A 23,778-nucleotide genomic window follows, 5' to 3' on the forward strand; every position below is an offset into this window, starting at 1 on the left:
CCCATCCCGTGATCCGGTATCCCCCATCCGAACTCCCAAACACAATCCCTTACCCCAATCTAGCACCGGCACCAGCACCAATGCACAGGACATGCCAGTGCCGGTGCCCGAAGATCCTCCCTCTTGCCTGGGCTGCTCAAGGCCTTCTGGTTCCAGCTCTCTCCGAGAACCAGAAGACCTTGAGCATGTCCTCTGCGTTGGTGCTGGTGCCGGTGCCAGATCGGGGTAAGGGATTGTGTTTGGGTGGGTGAGTGGGAGATGCCGGATCGCAGGGGGGGGAGCGCAATGCCAGTGGGGGAGGCAATGCCGGTTTAGGGGGCGATGCCATTCCAGGGGGCATGGGGGGCAATGCTGGTTCTCAGGGGGGTGGAACAGCGCCGGTGGCCTTGGGGGGGGGGGAACGAATCAAGCGAATTTCCCTTACTTCCTATGGGGAAACTCACTTTGATATACGAGCAATTTGGTTTACGAGCATGCTTCTGGAACAAATCATGCTCGTAAACCAAGGTTCCACTGTATTTCCCTGTAACTTCATCGAGTGTCCCCTAGTCTTTGTAATTTTTGACAGAGTGAAAAATCGATCCACTTGTTCCCGTTCTACTCCACTCAGGATTTTGTAGACTTCAATTATATCTCCCCTCAGCCGTCTCTTTTCCAAGCTGAAAAGCCCTAACCGTTTTAGTCTTTTCTCATAAATAACTAAATAAATAAATTCAATGCCTAATGTTAATCTATAAAGAACACTAATCCTGGCTTGCTGTTTATAGAATTTTGCTGGGCATCAATTTTATTTGCGATGCCCATACTAGGGCACTATTTACTGAATTAGCCCATCACATCTATACAGTAGAACATTTATATAACAGAAGTATGATAAATGTTAGCACAATACAAAAGATACACATAACAGGCACACATTACAACATTCAAATAACAGCTATGATGTTCCCAATGAAATAATTATATTTCTTAATAAGCATTTTATAAAGTATGTCTGTATTGTTCTGCTATCTCAGAGCATGCTAGCGGGGCTGCAGCATTTGGTTCCAGCCTTTCAGGAGCAGGGAAATTGAAGCAGAAGAGTTGCTTTTGTGGTACCGGCCCAGGCTGGCCTGGCTTGATTGAGGACATGGTCTTAGAAGCTGACTTAGACTGAGGGGAGTGAGAATGACTGGGGTTTATTTTTAATTTTATTTTTGTTGGGCTTGTTTAATTTTATTTTTTTTTTTAGGATTTTTCCTCTTCTGTTGTGCCTTTTACACACCTATAGAATTATCTTGAACATACGCTAGCATATCAAGCAGCATACCATGATAGAGACTTTCAACACTTATTACTTACATCTTCTTCTTACGAACAATTCAGAAAACAACTGAAAATGTTCCTATTCTCAAAATTTCTGACCTAACAATTCCCATTACGGTATATCTTTTTAAATATGTTTTTGTAAACCACCTAGAACTTACGGTTATGCGATCTAGAAATCTGGTGTTATGTTATGTATTATATTTCCCTCTTCCTTCTCTTTATATAGGTAAACGTAAGTAATTATTTCTTTCATAGGTACTATAATTAGATTGTGAGCCCGTTGGGACTGAGAGGGAAATTCAAAGTACCTAATTAGATTTTTGGCCATTACTTAAGTCAATTTAATTGTTTTGTAAACAGCTTCGAATCCTTTGGGAGATTTAGCAGTATATAAGACACCACATTCAATTAAATTGTCATAGCACAATTGTAAATACTGTACATAGGTCTCTCCCTCCTCCACACCCACCCACAACATACTCCATTGGCAACAGTATGTGTTGTAGTGCTATATTTGTATATATTAGATTTCAAATATAGGTATGTACATGTTGGTATAAAAACCACATAACCTTCCAAAATTATCTCATTTCTTCTTTTTCACTCTACCACAAACCTTACCTTCAGTTTGCCACTACTACAGATTCTGTGTGTCTCATTTCTTGTTTTCTTTTTTTTTTTTTTTTTCCATGAATTTCAACACCTGTTTTGCTATCAGCTTTAAGGGTCTCATTCATCACAGTCTTGTTCCATAAGCACAGCCTTGGTGGGCGGGATCAGATGGGAGGAGCTTTATAAACTCATCCCGTGAGGTTGTTCCAGTGTATCCACTCACCCTTTATGCGGAGGAAACACTAATTAAACACAGTATCGCCTTGTCTTTGTTTCCTAAAATGCTAAATATAGCTGGCAACTTCTTGAACAGAAAAATAATGTTTTTTGTCAACGATCAACAAATTTTGGAACAAATTATTTCCCTTAGACAGTGACCCTGATGGTAGTCCCAGGGTTTTACTTTGCTACTTAATTTCACTTATTTTTTAAAAAAAAAGAGAGAGAGAGATTGTGAAAGATCAGCCAAAAGTCATTAGTTCTATTTTAAAATTTTAAATCAGGAAAAAGTGGGTAGGAGATAAAGTTACAAATTTGGCAGTGTGTATCAACAGGAAACCAAACACTAGAATCAAATCAGGGAATAATTTTCAGCTTGTGCTGGGGATACATTTATCCACTAATCACCGATGCCTCTATTGTATACAATGTGTGAATTTGCAGTAATTGCAGCATTTTATGCAACCTCTGTGTTGAAGCCCTAGCTTTATAAGAGCACTGAAGACAGGACTTCAGGGAGGGGGAGTTAGCCTGACCCTTAAGAATACATCAAACTCCTAAGGAAGTAGATTGTGCCATGTTTGAAGATACAAAGATAATCTCCATGTCGGGAACACTCTTGTATGGGGGAGGAAGTCGAACAACAAGAGGAAAGCCGCATACGCTTCTTATTTCGCACAGGAAACTCCCAGCACCTTCTGCCAGAGCAAGATAAGAAAACTCCCATGGCCTGTTTTGGACAAGGCCACTGTTATGAATCTACATTTTTACATTGTCCTCGCATTACTCCATGGCATTCTCCTCTCCTTAATGGAATTCAAGACTCCTTCTGCCCCGTGTAGACAGCATGCCAAATACAATGGACTGGTATATTTATAACAAATGAAATTTGAAAAAAAGAAAAAAAAAAAGGCTTCCGGGAGAAGCATGAAATACACGACAATTGTAAAGTACGCTGGAGCTGAAACAGACAACAGTTTCAGTATTCAACAGGTTAAACGTAATAAATAAAACATTATGGGAATAGTCTTTAATAGGGATCCAGTGGGTTGAGGCAGCAGTTGGCATACTGGCTCTGGTTCTATAAAAGACACCTAAAGTTAGGCGCATAGATCGGCAGGGCTAGCTTATCTAGGCACTTCCCCCTCCCCCCCCCCTTTAAAAAAATAAAACCATGCAAGAGGTTTTTAGTGCCGGCCGGCGCACTGAATGCTCTGTGCTGATCCAGAGTTCCTAGGAGCATCGGAGCAGCACAGAGCTAGCCAGCTGGGTAAAAGTAGGGGGGGGAAGGGGGGTTAGGGAACAGAAGGGAAGATGTTGGACAAGGGGGTATAAGAATCTTGAACTGCCCCTGGGTGGACGATTGCATAGCTGAAGGTTCATCTAGGATGCCAAATCCCTGGGTTGGCCCTGATTTCTGAGATCCTTGCAGCACTGATTCACTGAATAGACTAAGGCAGGGGTGGGCAATTCTGGTCCGCGAGAGCCGGAGCCAGGTCAGGTTTTCAGGATCTCCACCATGAATATGTATGAGATGGATTTGCATGCACTGTCTCCTTGAGATGTAAAACTATCACATGCATATTTATTGTGGATATCCGGAAAACCTGACCTGGCTCCGGCTCTCGAGGACCGGAATTGCCTACCCCTGGACTAAGGGACTATAAATAGCACAGTGCATTGTACTGTACATTCAAAACCAGAACTAGACAAAAAAAATCTCCTTCCCTGTATCCAGCATCTCCCCTTCCCTACTCTCAACAGTGCAACATATGCCTTTCACTTGGATTGGAGGAATAGCCTGAGAACCAAGTTCAATACCCGCTGCCACTCCTTGTGACTTTGGGCAAGTCACTTAACCCTCTATTACCCCAGGTACAAAAAAAAGCACCTATATAATATGTAAACCACTTCGATTGTAACCGCAGAAAGGTGGTATATCAAATGCCATCCAGCATCTCTGTTTTCTAACCTGCCTCTTTATCTCATCACTGCTGGTGTTGCAACTACTGTCACCTTTCTCACTAGCTCAGTCATGGCACGAGGTTTTGAGCACATGCACAGCCTAATGTGCCCCTCCTTCTCAAAGCTTACTGTTTCAGTGGGGCCATGCCCCAGCACACCTCGACCACTTGAATGTGCTTAAAGACTCCATGCTGTCTGCATTTGTATTGCTCTGCTGTACCAGCACCATCCACAGATGGGTGCCTAATCTGTCTAGTAGTAGGCACAGCCCTATTGAAAATCCAGGATTGACCTAAAATCTTCTTCCTGGACCTGGATAACTCATTTTGACATCATTGATTATAAGCCTTTGTTAACAGGGATATAAGAATAGCCTTACTGGGTCAGACCAATAATAATAATAATAATAACCGCTTACGGTCCATCAAGCCCGTTCTCACGGTGGCCAATCCAGGTCCCTAGTACCAGGCCAAAACCCAAGGAGTAGCAACATTCCGGCATCTCAGAGAAAGCAAGATTCCGGAACCCCAAATAGTAGCAACATTCCATGCAGAATCCACAAAGAGTAGCAAGATTCCGGAATCCCAGAGATTAACAAGATTCTAGAATCCCAAGGAGTAGCAACATTCTATGCTACCGATCCAGGGCAAGCAGTGGCTTCCCCCATGTCCTTCTCAATAACAGACTATGGACTTTTCCTCCAGGCTGAACTGTACCATTCCACAAGCTTGGGTTTGGAAAGACATGAAATTAAAACCAAAATCCAAATCTACTGATCTCCTAAATTCGCAACAGCAGTCATTAGGCCTAAGACAATTCCATTCACAATGTACCATATGATCCAAGTAGAAAGCATATGGCTAAAAGACTAACAGCTTTTGTTTAATATTTAATTATTTTTCATAGACCTTTTTAAAGTTAATTTCTTTTTCTTTTCTGTTATTGATTCTTTAGTGTCATCTATAGCAGAGAAAACATGAGAATTGAACTGTCCATGGTGCTATTATGTGAGAGCTGTGCTGTGAAGAAGGGGAAGGAATGATATATTAAAAATGAACTACACAATAACTTTTTTATTAGAGAAATTGTAGTTTATTAGTGATATCTAGAGCTAAGTGCATACACTCTGACCAAGTCATATTTGCTAGTCCTACAGGGCAGTATGCAAATAATTTTAATTTAAGTCAATTATTGAGCCAAATAAACTTATCAGCGCTGATTAAGCTAATTAAATAATTAAGGGGTCCTTTTACTAAGGTGCGGTAGTCGATTTAGCGTACGAACGTTTGTCATTATATCCTATGGACACGTTCGAGCACGTTAGCATTTAACGCGCCCTAATTTTTTGAGCACGCTAAATCAGCTACTGCATTTTTAAAATTAAAAGGGCCCCTAAGTGTACATATAATGGTCTTTCCTGCAAAATTGTGGACGGAGGGCGTGATTATATTTTTATATTTAGTAAATGTCTAAACAACCTGGCTTCCCACTATTGTCTTCCTGCTTGACACTAATTGAGAGAATGTGACCTGCCCCTGACTGGGTCACTTCTCCTGTAGACTAAATTAAAAAGTGAGTGATCAGCAGAGAGACATGCTGGAAAGGGACTAAAGAGGAATCCAAGCGAGTTATTGTCCTGAAGGTTGTTTTTTTTTAATTTTTGTTTTATACGTTTAAATAATATACATCCAAGCAACAAAAAAGTGTACAATTAGGAAATAAAAACAAGATTTAAAAAAGTGTGCATGTGTGTGGTGGAGGGGGGAGGGGGAAGAGGAATAAAACCACTTTGGGGCTTATTTTCCAAAAAGAAAAACATCCAAAAAGGGGCATAAAGGGGCAGATGGATGTTTTTCTCACCAAACCCTTCCAATTCGCTATGTTGTTCATCTCAACGGGGTGTGTTAGAGGAGTGATGAGGGTTGGACTAGGCAGGGATTATTATTTTGACATTTTTCTGTCATAATTGAACATTTAAGGATGGGGCTTATTTTTATTTTTATTTTTTAAAGATAGACATCTAAAAGACGTTTTACTAGTCAAAACGTCCAAGTGGGCAATCTCGAAATAGACTTTCTAGATATCTTTCTGGTTGTTTTGTCTCCAGTGCAACTAAATCTTAAGGGTGTGTTTTGGGTGGGCTTAGGACTTGGATGCTCAGCAGGGATAATCAAACCTTTAAAAAAAAATAAAAAAGTCCAGGGCTTTTTTTATATGTTTGGAGCTAGACCTGTTTTAAAAGCGTCTAAGGCCCAAATTCTGTAACCAGCGCCTAAAGTTAGGCACCTATTTCGGAGGCGCCCAACTAGATAGGCGCCTATCGAAATTGAAGAACAAGCTCAATTAAGCTTTTTAATCAGCACTGACTGAAACATAGGCGCCTATCAAGAAAGCACAATTCTGTAACAAGGCGCCTCTAAAAATTTAGGCGGCCTTTAAAAAAATAGGCGCTATGCATGTTAGGCGTGGGCGTGGCTACATGTTAGGCGCCTTGTTGCAGAATCATTGCTCTTAAGCGTGCTTATGTGCTCAGCTAGGCGCCTAACTTTTAGTTGTGCCTAGAGCTGGCCTATTTCTTGGGCGCCTCCAAAATAGGTTCCGCTCAGCGTGATTCATTAAACAGCACCCAATTTTACTTGAATCGCGCTGAACAGTGCCTAATTAGGCACCTAACCTTTGGGCGCTTCTTATAGAATTTGCCCTTAAATGCTACAAAGGTGCCCACACTGACCAGATGACCATTTGAGGGATTAAGACATGATCTCCATTATTCTCCCAGTGATCACAGACCCCCCTCCCACCAGCCAAAGATGTGAAAAAAAAAACCCAGTACTGTTCAGGCTGTATGACAGATTCACATGGCTCACATACATCAGCACAGCAGAAGGGTATTCTAAAGACTACTACAGTGAATGTCATATTAAAAGTCCCAGGTACAGATGTCACTGTAACTTGCTTATATTGTATAGTGAGCCCTCCAAAACCTAGAGTACATACATCAGGGGTGTCCAACCTGCGGCCCTGTGAAGTATTTTGTGTGGCCCCCGGCCGAGGGCGATATAGTGTTTTCCTCTGCTGCCCCCGGGTGTTTACCGTCTTGCCGGCTCCCTCCTCTGTCTTGCTGCAGCGTTTGCACATTTGTGCGGCCCCATAAACATTTTTTTCGGCCAATGCGGAACCAGGGAAACCAAAAGGTTGGACACCCCTGACCTACATAAAGATGGCACCTGAAGGCATATGGGCCATTATTGTGGTGTTCAGGTGGGTACAATAAGTTTTGAGTGGGTTGTGGAGGGTTCACCATATAATATAAGGAAGTTATATTGACATCTGCACCTGAAACTTTTAATATAACAGTCTGTGCCCCTCTGCTGTGCTCAGCTGTCTATGAACAGTTTGCTAAGAATGCTGGCTGCTTGGACATCCAAAAAGATCGCTTTTGAGCATTTTTCATGTGGATGTCTTTATATTCGAGAATGGACAAAAAATGATAGTTATACTAAGGGCTCAAATGTCTAGATAACAGATTTTCAAACAAAAAAAGGAAGATGTCTTAAAGTTTTAAAAATGAACATTTTCTCTACTGGATGTCTTTCCCGAGATGTCCAAACTCAGACTTAGACGTCCTATTGAGAATGCTCCTCTAAATATCCAGGCACAATCCAGATGTCTGGTGCTAGACCTGTTCTAACAGCAAATAAGTGCCAAAGAGGTGCCTAAAGTGACCAGACGATGGCTGGAGGGATGTAAGCATGACCTCCCCATACTCCCCAGTTGTCATTGACTCCCTCTCACCCCCCAAAATGTGAATGAAACAGTACATATCTACCTGTATGATAGCTTCAGATATTGTTATCAGTCTTACTAGAGAAGCAAGCATATTCCTGGAGCAGCCCAGCGGCAATGTAGTGAACCATAGAGATAGGAACTCAGACCCATACTCCATTATAACCACTACACCTACAGTAAAATTTGTGAGCCTTCCAAACCCTATTATAAACTCACTGTACCCACATATAGGTGTCACCTGCAGGCATAAGGGCTATTGGTGTTGTGTACAATTGGGTTCAGTAGGCATTGGGTGGGTCTTGGAGGGATCCACATACACCATAAGGGGACTTTGGTGAAATGTGTACCTGGGTCTTTTTATGTGAAGTTCACTCTAGTGCCCCCTAGGGTGCCCCCACTGCTCTGCTGGGATGTCTGTGTGGCCAGTCTACTAAAAATGCTGGCCACTCCTACATCCCAATGGCTTGTTCTATGCATTTTTATTTTGGATGTGTTTTTGCATGAATGGAAATAATGTTCATTAGGCTCTTTATATAACTTGCTTTCCCAATACAAATTCATAATAAATGGTATCATTCATATACATAGAAACAGAAGGTACATGTGAAGCAGCATTTTGTATAAGGCCTCTTTATATGGGAAATGTGATGTCCAGATCGAGACATTCACAAGTCCAAGTCACTCTGTATTTTACCAAAGACTCTGCTGAATTCTGAGCCTTTTGTAAAATACTTATAAGGATGTTGGCAAATACATGTGTATTTGACAGCACGTATAGCATGCCAATCCATTTCAATGAAACAAGTTTAAAAAAAGAATGGCATCACCTGGTACTTTACATATGTATGTATTAGTAAATAGATGAGAAGAAAGGATCAGTCCATGCATTAAGGCAACAAACACAGAAGAGAGATGATTACCAGTAGGAGAACAAAGTATTTAACTCTCCACTACGGTTGTGCTTTCAGAGTTGCATTGGCACCCAATGCTTTATGCAAAGAAACAGTGGGGCAATCAGATTATTCCAAATTCTAGAAGGAAACATTGCACAGAATCTTACACATGCACAGACCCTTGATACAGGTGGATTATGCGGAAATGCGATGTGTTGGATCACTGGGATTGCCCTGATACTACTGTATTCCACAATAAAATATTTGCAAACATTGTGGTTCCCTTCCTGGTCATTATCTGTCTTCTGTGTTCATGCCAGTAAAGACACATGTAAGTGCTGCATTTATAATAGAAGCCAATTATGGAGCTGAGGTAAACACAACTGCCCCCTCAATCACTGATGGAGTCCCTGGGACTAAATCAGCAGGTAACAAGAGGAGGAGTAGGTTCAATTCCCACTGTAGTCACTTAGTCCATTACCTTAGGTACAAAACTTAGACTGTGGGCCTTTCAGGGACAGAGAAAGAACCTGTATATAATATGTAAACACCTTTGGTTATATCAGAGAAAGGCAGTATATCAAATCCATGACCCTTACCAGCTCATACTTAAGTGCGACTCCAAGCAGGTATAATGCTGACAAAGAATTAAAAAAAAAATAAAATAAAATATATATATATATATATATATGAGGGGCTGCTGAAAAGTTCTCAGCCCATCCAAGAGAAGAATGATGTGGAGCCATGAAACTTAGAAGTTATTCCATACTTTTCTTGACACTTTTCATTTAATTTCATATCACTGAAATGAAAGCATCAAGAAAAGTGTGGAATAACTATGCTTCATGGCTCCACCTCACTCTCGTCTTGGTTGGGCTCAGAACTTTTCAGCGGGCCCTCATACATGCATTCCCAATGTAAAATGAGAATGCTAATATATTTTTGACCGCCCAAATCATGCTCATAATGCGCCTTCTTTGAAGCTGATCAACGCCAGCATCTACACCTAGAATTGCCACGCAAGACTCCTACAATGACCTCTGTGGTGTGCTCATAAATTCAGACACAAAAGACGTGTGCTGGATGTCTGTCATGCCTCTCAGTATCCTTTGGGAAATGACTGGGCCCTGTTCCACATAAATGGTAGACATCACAGATCCAAATCCTGACTCATACAGAGTAGGAAAAGAACAAAATGCGGCTGTTTATATTACTGTTTCTGATGTATTAGACTTCCAACTGTTCTCATGTTTATTATCATCTCTACAGACTTCTTGATGGACCTTTAGACCTAGAGAGGATGGGGGATGCCTGGAACACCCTTCCGGTGAAGGCGGTTAGGACAAATGCTGTGACAGAATTCAAAAAGTTGTTGGATAAATACAGAGGATCCCTGCACAGCAAGAGGATGGGATTAAAGCAAAACAAATGACTTTCACACTTTCACAAAAGACATCCTTTCTGAATAAGGTGTGGGGGGGTTCATCCGGGGGAGGGATTGGGCAATGGCGGGAGAGAGTCGGTATCTCTCCCGTGGCTGGGCGGAGGGGGGGCGTACGTGTATAGATTCCTGGGCACGGTGGGAGTTGTGGGGGATGGTAGACAGCAGGAGAGAGAATATCTCCCGCCGTGGAAGGTGGGTGTAAAGTTGAGGGCACTGGGGGGGAGTTGTTGGGGGGGTCAGGTGATGGCAGGAGAGAGTGAGAATCTCTCCCGCTGCGTGGGGGGGGGGGGGGTGTCAGGAGGTTGTGCGATGCAGCAGGAGAGTGGACATCTCTCCTGCCAATCTTTGAGTTGGGTGGGGATGGGGGGGGTTCAATGTATTCTGCGCATGTGCTGATCACTATCACCAGCAACTCATCTCAAGTAAATTTAGCGAGCCTATGCTCCGCTCCGTGAACCTCATTTGCATGTGCTGTTTTTGGAGAATGACTCGCCTTTTTAAAATTGTTACAAGAACGGCTTGGACAGTAGCCCGTCGTTTTTTACCACGAAGCTTTCAGAATCTTCCCCCATAGAGAGGTGTAACCTGATCAGAGCAGCAGAGACACAGAGAATGGAACTTCCATGATCTGCATAGAATGGCAGGTACAACTCTCGCGGGGAAGACAAAATGGGTCATGCTGGTCTTTTTCTGTTACTATTTGAGAATGAATTGAGTTTGAAAAGGGCACAGAACCCTGCAGGACTTATATTTCAGCACCTTAGATAGCCGCCTGCTCTACAGTATGAATACATTTACTCTAATATATATAAGAGGGGAATTTGCAAAGAATAGGTTGAGATCGTTTTGTATCCAAGTCCTCTAATCATTCGCTTTACCGGATAAAACTGCATCGCGGAAGAGCATCAGCTATCCTGAGGGAAACTTCGGAAGGAGCCAGTCACTAGACAGTTTGCTTAGTCTTTTGCCCCTATACCCAGGTCAGATGACCGATTTGCATGTCAGGACCGTTTCCTTTGGCTTCGCCCTGTCCAGGCGTAGTTCATCATCTTATGGGTCCTATCACGCACGCTTACGCTCCCTCTCGCCAATGGGGTCGGGTGTGACAGGCAGGTGGCACGCCCACCGCCGGCAGTGGCGGCGGGATCAAACCTCAGCCAGCGCGTGCTGGCCCTCACTTTCATTGTGCTGCAGGGTTTCGACGCTCAGCCCTTGGGAGCTATATAACTTTGTGGATTTTTCAGCCAGGCTATGGGTTTGTGTTTGAATGCTGACAAAGTGCTGGCCTACCTTTAAATGGATAATTTAGTCACTTGAAGTTAATTGGATCAATATTCAGCCCAAAGTGGTTAGTAGCTTTTAAATGCTGGCCGTTGAGGGCTCTACAGTATATACCTGGTTATTCAATACTGGGCCTGAGCTAGATACTGCCATTGGATATCTGGGTATAATCCAACCACTGCACTTTATCTGGATATCGGCGATAGTCAGCCTGGTAAGCCAGATAGTGTTAGAGCAGTGTTTTTGCTCTCCTATCATTATCTGGATAGTTACCTGGTTAGATAATTGAATATTTCTACTAACTGGGTAATTTCTGGCTTCTCTCAAACCCACCCCTGAACCCATACTAGCACAGTCTGGTTTGCTAAATGGTACTATCTGTGTAAACAGTACTAAAACTCTGGGCATGATCCAGTCAACAACAGGACTTATCCAGATGCATTCTCTCCTACCCGAATTAGTCCGACTTGTAAGGAGAGAAAGTCGCACATAGAAAGTGACATCAGAGGCGAGAGCCGCCGGGGTTGCGAGGAGCACGTTGAAGTTATTACTCGCAGTGGTTAACAACTAGAGGTACAAGGGAAGGGGGGCAGAGACCAGGGCGGGGGAGTGCCGCCTTCACCCCCAGTTGTCTCTCACCCTCGCTATCTCACTGTCCTTTAAGAGAATACAGGTACACAATATCTTATCCAAAATCCTAAAAACCGAAAAGCTCAGACAACCCAAATTTTTTTTTTATCAAGGAGGTTGTTTGTATACCAAGGCTCACATCTGGCACCAAGCATGCCCTAATGTGACAGATGCTCAGCCCAAAAGAGCAGCAGATTCCCCTGTGGGTAACAGTGAGGAATGGTCTAATGCCTGGCAACTAAAATTCAATGCAAAGAAATGCAGAGTAATGCATTTGGGGATTAATAATAGGAAGGAACCGTATATGCTAGGAGGAGAGAAGATGATATGCACGGACGGGGAGAGGGACCTTGGGGTGATATTGTCCGAAGATCTAAAGGTGAAAAAACAGTGTGACAAGGCAGTGGCTGCTGCCAGAAGGATGCTGGGCTGTATAAAGAGAGGCGTAGTCAGTAGAAGGAAGAAGGTGTTAATGCCCCTATACAGGTCATTGGTAAGGCCCCACTTGGAGTATTGTGTTCAGTTTTGGAGACCATATCTGGCGAAGGACGTAAGAAGACTTGAGGCGGTCCAGAGGAGGGCGAAGAAAATGATAGGAGGCTTGCGCCAGAAGACGTATGAGGAGAGACTGGAAGCCCTGAATATACCCTAGAGGAAAGGAGAGACAGGGGAGATATGATTCAGACGTTCAAATACTTGAAGGGCATTAACGTAGAACAAAATCTTTTTCAGAGAAAGGAAAATGGTAAAACCAGAGGACATAATTTGAGGTTGAGGGGTGGTAGATTCAAAGGCAATGTTAGGAAATTCTACTTTACGGAGAGGGTGGTGGATGCCTGGAATGCGCTCCCGAGAGAGGTGGTGGAGAGGAAAACGGTGACGGAGTTCAAAGAAGCGTGGGATGAACACAAAGGATCTAGAATCATAAAATAAGATTAAATATTGAACTAAAGCCAGTACTAGGCAGACTTGCACGGTCTGTGTCTGTATATGGCTGTTTGGTGGAGGATGGGCTGGGGAGGGCTTCAATGGCTGGGAGGATATAGATGGGCTAGAGTAAGTCTTAACAGAGATTTCAGCAGTTGGAACCCAAGCACAGTACAGGGTAAAGCTTTGGATTCTTGCCCAGAAATAGCTAAGAAGAAAAAATTAAAAAATTTAAATTGTATAAGGTTGGGCAGACTGGATGGACCATTCGAGTTTTTTTCTGCCATCATCTACTATGTTACTATGTTAAAAATGGAAAATATTTACCAATTAGTTCACATGGATAAGGAAGAGAGGAACCAGAGATTGTCTCTCCTCTCTTTTTCCATTTCTCGTCCCATTCCCTTCATTGCCACTTCCTCCATGGCCTATCCCACCTGCTATTAACTCCTCCATCCTTCGAGCCCCGTCTTGGCCTTCTCTCCTTCTACCCACAGTCTAGGCCTTAACTTCTTCCTCCAATTCATAATGACTGAATTAAAAAGAGCCAATGCAAAATGTGTTGATAGGAATGGCATTAGAGAATGAGAAGGTCTCTCCTGTCAGAAACTGCCCGCAAATGCTCCTACAGTTACTTCATCTCCCAACTCTGAAACCAACTCCTCCCGCAAATCAGATTACAGAACTCATTGATGACCTCCTCTTCAACTAAAATTCCAACTGCAATCAACCCCCATCGCTCCCTAAATTTTCCCCTTCCTCCTGCACCCACTTCTCCACTTTTAACCTATACTTAAGTTGCTGTATAGTCTTTGTATTGTCCAAATGTGTATGTCCACTGTGAATGTTTGCTTGTAACCCGTTCTGAGCTACTGGGAGGACGGGATAGAAATCGAATTAAATAAATAAATAAAATATTGTTATCTATGATAGGTTATCCTTGGCCTGAAAATCCAGGGACATAATTGCTCCCTTTCTCTAATCATCTCTTTCCCTCTTCCCCTATCCTTCTTCTGTCTCTTCTGCCTTTCTACTCCCCTTCGCAATTTGATTCTCTTCTCTTGCACTTCTTCTTCTTTTCTCTCTTTCTGCCGTTCCTCTCTTCCTTATCCCTGCCTTTCTTTTCATGCAGCCATCAACAAATCTCCAAGAGGAGAAAATTGATATCGCAAAACAAAAACAAAAACCCCTACAAATATTCACAACAAAAAGGAAAATGACACTGTTACCAATCATTATACATGCAATGTTTCTGTTATCAAAACCAATATAATACAATTATTTGTACCGTACATGTTGTACTGTGAATGTTAATTGGAAACTGCCTACGTATTGTAGGCAAGGTAAACATTTTTAAATAAATATATTATATGCACATCGGAGACCATCAGTAAATGACTCAATAGCAGTGCTTAGTATGCTGAAATGCCAAAGGATGACTATAATCAGAGCATCACCTCAAGTGCTATTTATTACAAAGCAACATTGTCAGTCTATCGTGTGCCTCAGTGTCCAAATATACATAACCGCCCAATATTCAACACTATCTAACTGGCCAGGAGCAGTTCCTGACCAGTTAAATAACACTAAGCACAAGATGGCTGCTAAATATTAGCACTTAGCAGCTCCCTTATAGACAACTATATCACATGACTTTAGCCAGCTATCTGCAAAATTTAAAACACTGGCCAGCTACGTTTAATGCCGTTTACATAGTTGTTCCATTTTTGGCCTCTAAAAGTTAGCCGGCTAGCACTGAATATCGAATGTCTGACTAACTTTTTAGTGGCCAAAAGTAAACCCAGATATTCAATGCCCGGAAACAGTCTAGTATTGAATAACCAGGCCCAATGCCAACTGTGGGAATCACTGTGGGAATGCCAACTGTAGGAACCTTTCCCCTGAAAGAAGGGGAAAAGACAATTCAGTATTGGGTGAGGTGGGAAAGATGAAAAATCATGTGGTAGGCTCCAGTGCCAGGAACAAGCAACAGGGTCCTTGGTTTCCCACAATTCCACAGGAAGTGGCAGGTCTACTACTACTACTATTATTTATCACTTATATAGCGCTGAAAGGCGTATGCAGCGCTGTAAATTTTGACATTTAATAGACGGTCTCTGCTTGGAAGAGCTTACAGTCTAACTTGGACAGACAGACATGACATCTAGGGTTCGGGATGCAGAACCCAAGGTGAGAGGTTAGTGGGTCATACACTTTTTAGTGTCTTTCCTTTGAATCACTCCTAAATTCTCAATATCTTTTCACAGTCAGACGCAGTATTCAAGTAGCTTAAGTGTAGAGTTAAAAAAGAAAGGCATGTGGAGAACTCATTAATTTGCTGCAAGAATTGCATGCTATTACATTTCCTGGGGCAAGGAAATTTGCAGCCTGATGATTTTGCTTATGGTATTACTGTAAGATCACTGTGGGTTTTTGAAGAAGTTCTGGTAAACAGATGTTGCAGTCCTCCTGTAGAGCAGAGTGGGATTTTATTTTTTGTGCAACCTATCATTTCTGTAAGGTGGTTGTGAGACTATAATATACAGAAGATTCTGTCTATACATGGCCTGAGTTTATAAGATGGGACAACTAATAACTTCACATAAATAAATAAATATGCCTATTTATCACAAACATTTGATAGTTGAAAGGTTTTTGCCTTAGATAGTTCTTCCAAGTAAGTCAGATTCGTACTATTAATCCATTCTTGATCGTATTGTAATGTTTATGTTAAGAGCCTGTCTGTGACTTGGAATGGTATGCGCCTCAGGAAATAAACTTAGACCAGTTGGAAAAGTTATTTAAGGAAAGAGAGATAGAAACATAGAAGATGACGGCAAATAAGGGCCATAGCCCATCAGGTCTGCCCACTCTACTGACCCACCCCCACGTCTACTATCCTAGGGATCCCACTCCTGGTGACAGGTTCCCTTGGCTTAACCCTATAAGGGATCCCATATGGGCATCCCATTTGCTCTTAAATTCTTGCACGCTGTTTGCCTCGATCACCTGCACCAGGAGCTCGTTCCAAGGATCAACCACTCTCTCGGTGAAGAAATATTTCCTGGTGTCGCCATGAAATTTCCCGCCCCTGAGTTTGAGCGGATGCCCTCTTGTGGCTGAGGGTCCTTTGAGAAAGAGAATCTCTTCTTCCATCTCGATACGGCCAGTAATATACTTAAACGTCTCGATCATGTCTCATCTCTCCCTACGTTCCTCGAGTGAGTACAGCCGCAAATTTTTCAGCCTTTCCTCGTACGGTAGATCCTTGAGCCCGGAGACCATCCTGGTGGCCATCCGTTGCACCGACTCTACTCTCAGCACATCTTTTCGGTAGTGTGGCCTCCAGAATTGCACACAGTATTCCAAATGAGGCCTCACCATGGTTCCGTATAATGGCATTATGACTTCAGGCTTCCGGCTGACGAAACTCCTGCGGATGCAACCTAACAACTGTCTTGCCTTAGATGAAGCCTTCTCCACATGATCAGCAGTTTTCATGTCTGCGCTGATGATCACTCCCAAGTCTCGTTCTGTTGAAGTTCTAGCTAAGGTCATGTTTAGCCTGCTACTATTCCACTGTGTTCTATAGTCCCAATATTCAGAAACAGGGAAATTCTATAAATGGCGCCTAAAAGCACCAAGTCGTGCGGCACTAAGGGCGATTCTATAAAAGTTAGGCACATTTTATAGAATCGCTCTTAGTGACACTTAAAGTAAGCTTAGGTGCTGGTAAATGTCATAACCTTAGGTGCACCCTATTTATGCCAGGGTGCTCCTAAGTCCATAGAGCGATATGAAGGCATTATAACATTTTCATTTTTGTTTTCCATTCCTTTCCTGATAATTCCTAACATTCTATTTGCTTTCATAGCTGCTACCACACCTTGAGCCAAGGGTTTCAACGTATCCTCAACGATGAGACCTAGATCCTTTTCCGGGACAGTGACTCCTATCGCAGAACCCTGCATTATGTAGCTATACTCTTCCCCCTCCGTATTCGCGGGGGTTAGGGGCAGAGCCGGGCCGCAAATATTTTTAAAAATGTGAGTAATATTCGGGCCGGTTCTGCCCCTAACCCCCGCTCCCCCGTCTATTTTAAGCCCTTAAAGCCCCCTCTTAAGCCTTACCTGGTGGTCTAACGGATTTTCAGGCAGGAGCGATCTTCCCACGCTCCTGCCCCTTGCAGATCGCTCACAGGAAATGGCTGCCTTGAGCTCCCGTAGTCTCTCGAGCCATTTCCTGTGAGCGATCTGCACGGGGCAGGAGCATGGGAAGATCACTCCTGCCCTGAAAACCCGCTAGACCACCAGATAAGGCTTAAGAGGGGGCTTTCAGGGCTTAAAATAGCCCCAAAAAGTATTTTTAGGTTTAAAACCGCGAATAAGCGAATCCGTAGATACGGAATTCGCGAATACAGAGGGGGAAGTGTAGTTCAGGTTTCTCTTTCCCACATGCATCACTTTGCACTTGCTCACATTAAACGTCATCTGCCATTTTGATGCCCACTCTCCCAGTCTCAAAAGGTCCTGTTGCAATTTTTCACAATCCTCTTGCAATTTAACAACTTTGAACAATTTTGTGTCATCAGAAAATTTGATTTTCTCTCACTAGCTATTCCCATTTCTAGATCTGAAAGTTAGACATCTTCATAGCTGGACACGAGAAAAAACCTTAATGGTGAGACATTCACCATGAAGAAAGATGGGGCTAGGAAATCATTGTTGCCAAGGGTTGGGGAAGTAAGCAAATGTATTTGAAGGGGTAGGGCGCTGAAAGTTCATCAAAGCTGATTGAGTGGATCTGTGGTGGGGGAGGTGACTGGGTGGAGGGAATTGGAGCTTGAAGATCAGGGCATGTGCAGAGCAGAAGCAGCAACTTTAGAGAACTGCACCTGTTGGAGGTGGGTGTTAAACATTTAGGGCTCCTTTTACAAAGCCGCGCTAGCGGTTTAACGCGCGTAATAGCGTGCGCTAATTTGCCGGCCGCACTAGCCACTACCTCTTGAGCAGGCGGTAGTTTTTCGGCTAGCACGGGGGTTAGCGCGCGCTAAAAAGGTGCGTGCAATAAAGCCACTAACGCAGCTTCGTAAAAGGATCCCTTAATTTCCCCACATGTAACTTTTTGGAATTGTTGCTCCAGCTGGACATGGAGAAGCATCAAAGTGCAATCCAGCATCTATTTTACAAGAGACTCTATGTTTGGCTGAGTATCTTGTAAAATACTGAGGAAATTCACCATGTCCCTACCTGGACATCTGAATCCTCTCCATGTTCTTCCTAAGATAGACTCACAGTAAATAATTTTAAGTTCCTATAGCTATGTTTCATGTGCTAATTTTCCACCCAGCTCAATTGCAAATAGTGCAGAGAATTTCAGAGTTCTCATAGCAATACCTCTATCATTGAATGATGTGATATATTCCATTGAGCTCAAGGAAAAGACTTTGCACTACCCAAAGTTCTGAGGCCAGATAAGTTCTTTGACATCTGAAGATGTAATTTTATGTGACCTCAGAAGTTTGTGCATTGCCACATCTTTTCTGCTATTTCAGGGAGAGATATCGCAACCTTGAAAGAGTCCAAATTTCCAAATGAACACATGAGAAATTAAAGAATTTCTTCTCTGAACTCAAAGATAAAAATGCCACCCATCCTCACCTGTATCCTGTAAACTGGCTTCATTACCAAATACTGTCTTGTTGTGTAAAAACAGAAAATACAACTTGCTCACTGTTTCTCAGACAACATGAGCGTTTGGAGGGAGGGAGGGGTGATATTAAACAGTAAGCACTAAAGTAACTACAAAAAAAGAAACATAAAATTGCCAAATATTTCTTACCTCACATTTGTAAAATTATTGCCACAGGGATGCCAAATCCACTTAATTGTCGGCGGAGGAACACCATATGCAGTACATGTCAGAACCTGTTTACTGCCCACTGGGTAAAGAGGAGGGTCTTGAAATGAGACTGCTTTTTCATAAATCTGTGGTTTCACTGTGAAGACAGAGGCAAAGCAGAGTTCATGAAAACTATCGGGGCCAACAACAAATGAAGTCCTATGTTCTCTAGCTGTCGGTGAATGTAAAAAAACTCCTCTACATAAGGATAGTACCCATCCCAAAATGCATCTGTCTACTGCTCATAATCTCTTTATTGTTCCCTCCCGAAGTCATAATGCCATTATATAGGTCCATGGTGAGACCCCTTCTGGAATACTGTGTACAATTCTGGAGACCACATTACCGCAAAGATGTGCTGAGACTTGAATCGGTCCAGCGAATGGCCACACGGATGGTCACAGGGCTCAGGGATCTCCCGTATGAGGAACAGCTGAATAAATTGCAGCTCTACTCACTAGAGGAACGCAGGGAGAGGGGAGACATGATCGAAACATTCAAATACCTCACGCGCCGTATCAAGGTGGGGGAGGATATCTTCTTCTTCAAGGAACCCACGTCAACATGAGGGCATCCGTGGAAAATCAGGGGAGGGACATTTCATAGCGACACCAGGAAATGCTTCTTCACCAAGAGGGTGGTGGATCGATGGAATGGTCTTCCGATACAGGTAATTGAGGCCAGCAGTGTGCCTGATTTTAAAACTAAATGGGATCTCTTCACAGAGGGAGGTAAGGGAGGGTCATTGGTGTGGGCAGACTTGATGGGCCTTGGCCCTTATCTGCCGTCACTTTCTATGTTTCTATATTTCTATCAGCACAATGAGGACTACAGTTTTTTCTGTCAATGCTCCTTTTCTCTGGAACAGTATTCCTAACTACCTGCGTGAAAATGTAACACTTATCAATGTTAAGGTGAAGCTAAAGACATTCCTTTTTCTCGATGCCTTTGTAACTTAAACTGTCCTTTTAAGGACGATTTAGATTCAGATTTAAAAGACTTCTTTTATAGTCCCCATCCTTTTGTTTTTTCCCTATCATTGTAGTTCCAATCCCTTCTACCCTGTTGTTCCCGTTCATTCTTGTCCTTAAATTGTCCTTTCCCTCGGTTTGTTTTTGATAATATTACATTTTAATTGTTATGCCATTTTTGTACACCACCTAGAAGGCTTGAGTGGGCGGTATAATAAATTTAATCAAATTAACCTCTTTATAGAACACATGTGACAATAATCTGGGATTTATTAACTGCTTTTATGAAGAGATTCACCCAAGGCAGTTTACCCTGAATAGTAGTCAGGTAATCTGGGCATTTTCCCTGCCTGTCCCAGTGGGCTTACAATCTAGTTATGGTACCTGGAACATAAGAATATAAGAATAGCCTTACTGGGTCAGACCAATGGTCCATCTAGCCCAGTATCCCGTCTTCACGGAGGCCAATCCAAGTCACAAGAACCCAGCAAAAACCCAAATAGTAGCAACATTCCATGCCACCAACCCAAGGCAAGCAGTGGCTTCCTTCATATCTATCTCAACAGCAAACTATGGACTTTTCCTCCAGGAACTTGTCCAAACTTCTATTAAAACCAGCTACATTAACCACTCTCACCACGTCCTCTGGAGTAATGGAGGGTTAGGTGACTTGTCCAGGGTCACAAGGAGGGGCACTGGGATCACACCCACAACATCAGGGTGCTAAGGCAGCAGCTCTGACCACTAAGCCACTCCTCCAGTCCACAGATGGTCTTCAGTCACTATCCAAATAAGTTTTTGTGGCAATTCAGTAAAGTGGGTACCTAATGATAGGTGTCACAAAGGGACATGCTTGGCACCATTTCTAAGTTCCAACAGCGAACTCTCTCCACCTGGAAACTGCCCAGAAACAATCATATTCCCATAATGTGGCAGAACTGTGGAACCAACTCCCTCTTGCCACCAGAAAAATAAACACTTTATTACCTTTCCGGAAAGCTGTAAAAACACTTATATTCGCCAATCGAATCATACTTCGAGTTTAAGATTCTAACTGTCCTAACATGACAGTACTTGAGGGAGTCCAGAGAAGAGCGACTAAACTAATAAAAGGTATGGAAAACTTTTCATACGCTGACAGGTTGGAAATGCTGGGGCTATTCTCCCTGGAAAAGCGGAGACTTAGAGGAGACATGATAGAAACCTTCAAAATCCTGAAGGGCATAGAGAAGGTGGACAGGGACAGATCCTTCAGACTGTGGGGAAGTACAAGTACAAGGGGGCACTCGGAGAAATTGAAAGGGGACAGGTTTAGAACAAACGCTAGGAAGTTCATTTTTACCTAGAGGGTGGTGGACACATGGAATGCGCTTCCAGAGGTTGCGATAAGCCAGAGCACAGTACAGGGGTTCAAGGAAGGTTTAGATAGATTCTTAACGGATAAGGGGATTGAGGGGTACAGATAGAAGTAGAGGTAGGTTATAGGAATAGTCAGGGACCACTTCACAGGTCATAGGCCTGATGGTGCACCACGGGAGCGGACCGCTGGGCGCGATGGACCTCTGGTCTGACCCAATGGAGGCAACTTCTTATGTTCTTAACCTAACTACCGATCCCAATACTGCGGGTCGCCCTGGACAAATATCATGTACGTTGCCTATTGATCCCCTGCCTATTGTCCACTCACGTCTAATGTATTTGGACTAATGCAGATGTACCTATGCAGCCCTGCCCGTTATCTATTGATACCCCTGCCTATTGCCCGCTCACTGTTTAATGTATTCAAACTAATTTGGATGTGCCTTTGTAACCCGTTCTGGGCTCCTATAGAGGAGGGGCTAGAAAACTAATATATAAATAAATAGAACAGCTCTGGGCTTTACTGAAGCAGTTATAGAATAGCAGCGTAAACCAAATTTGATGGGTCTAATGGTAGGCGCAGTCGCTTATGTTATGTCCGTGGCAGATGTACGTGGGCATACTTAAGTGAGCCTTGTAGTGCACGCAAATGATAGCATTCTACAAGTTGTGTGCATCGCTAGGTGACATACCCATGATACGCCCCTCCCATGTTAACAGCTCCTTGTATTTGGGCGTTATGTAACATAGGTACACTGTTGATAGAATAACACCTAGCACCTACGCGCATAGATGTCAATTAGCGACATCATTTATATGCAGAGGTGCATCTAGTCTAGAAATTAATGGATGTAAACGGCATCGTATGGACTTGCCTTTCACAGGTTTTGCAGAAGGCCGAGTAACAGGCCTAGACTCAACTGAAAACAGTAGAAGCAGTGACAGTGATATACCTGTTTTCAGCATTGCTTAATATATTTATTTATGGAGTGGAGGGAATGGCCTCAGCAGCCTGAGGTTGTGGGTTCAAGCCCAGTGTCGCTCCCTGTGACCCTGGGCAAGTCACTTAAGCCTAATTTGCCCCAAGTACCATAGTTAGATTGTGAGCCCACTAGGCCAGATAGGGGAAAATACCTATAGTACCTGATTATTATTCAGTATAAACTGCTCAGGATATAAGCAATATATAAAAAATGAAAATAATAAATAAAATTATTAGGATTTAGTAATTGCCTTTATGAAGAAATTCACTGAAGGAGGTATACAGCAGGCATTGCTTTAACAGCATAACAATAAAAACCCACACACACCACCACCACCACCACTTTTTTACAAAACTGTAGCGTGTTTTTCAGTGCCGGCTGCGGTGGTAACAGCTCCATGCTGTTGCCATCGTGGCCAGCGCTAAAACTGTGCTACGGTTTTGTAAAAGTGGGGGGGAAACAATGAAATGTCAGTATGAAACAGTCAAAGCCATAAGATAACCATGATGAAAGGCAAATTAAATGCCTACAATAGCAATAATATGACAGTGTCAGAAACAGCACAGTAGAACATCCGTACAACAGAAATATGACAAACATCAGCAGAATATAAAAGATATACCATAAAAGTCAGCGTGGTAGAGCATTCAAATAACATAGTTGGGATACAAAGTCAGCACAATACAATCTGAAATCTTAAATGGAGCATTAATTTAAATGTTGACACTGGTGGAATTCATTGTGCCAAATCTTTAAAATAGAGAAAATATTAGCTATTCAACAGGGACGCTATAATAAATTTGTTGATGTTTGGGAGCCATTAGCAAATTATTGTAAGGATTGATTATATTTAATAGATATTTTTTATTCCCCTTTTATTTATTGAGGTATAGGGAGGGTGGGTTTATTTTTTCAAATTATATGCAATTATTAAGTTATAATGAAGGGAGGGTGGGAGGGAGGATTTATATATTATGTTTCAATATATGTGTGATAAAAAGTGATATTAAAGTTTGTATGATTGTATTGTATTATGAAACACTTGTTGGAAGTATAAAAATGAATAAAGATTTAAAAAAAAAAAAAAAAATTAAGTCACCACTGCTGAATGTTGAGCACTATATTTTGTCCAAAGTCTACTGCCCTAAAATAAAGGGAAAATAATCTTAGATGATCATTACTTTAAAAACACAGAGGCCGACAGTCAAAATGATTTATGATGTTGACTTCAGAGATAGCTGCATAAACCTTAAAAAAAAAAAAATACAATTGTGATCATGTTTGCTTACCCCTGGAAGAATTTATCTAAGAAGTGCGCCATTAGTGGAAAATGTGAGCGATCAGACAAAACACATTTCTTTTATTTTTAATGTGTTTCAGGTTAAACCGTTATGCATCGCAGAATAGCACAATATTCTGTGCTATTCTGTTTTAAATTACCCTCCACAGGTGCAAGGACTTGTTTAAATTTCACATTGATCCCACAATAGGGATTT

At 42.5% G+C, this 23,778-nt stretch overlaps 1 protein-coding gene across 4 annotated transcripts in view; it reads right to left on the reverse strand.

The window, feature by feature from the left end:
* Nucleotides 1-23,778, reverse strand: part of FLT1 (fms related receptor tyrosine kinase 1) — a 284,781-nt gene that overhangs the window by 159,776 nt on the left and 101,227 nt on the right. For all 4 annotated transcript variants that reach the window (XM_033949142.1, XM_033949140.1, XM_033949141.1 and 1 more), the window contains exon 10: nucleotides 18,910-19,066. In XM_033949142.1, coding sequence (XP_033805033.1) covers nucleotides 18,910-19,066 — 157 coding nt within the window. The remainder of the gene's footprint in view (nucleotides 1-18,909; nucleotides 19,067-23,778) is intronic.

This window comes from Geotrypetes seraphini, chromosome 6, assembly GCF_902459505.1.
Source record: "Geotrypetes seraphini chromosome 6, aGeoSer1.1, whole genome shotgun sequence".
NCBI classification, from domain to species: domain Eukaryota; kingdom Metazoa; phylum Chordata; class Amphibia; order Gymnophiona; family Dermophiidae; genus Geotrypetes; species Geotrypetes seraphini.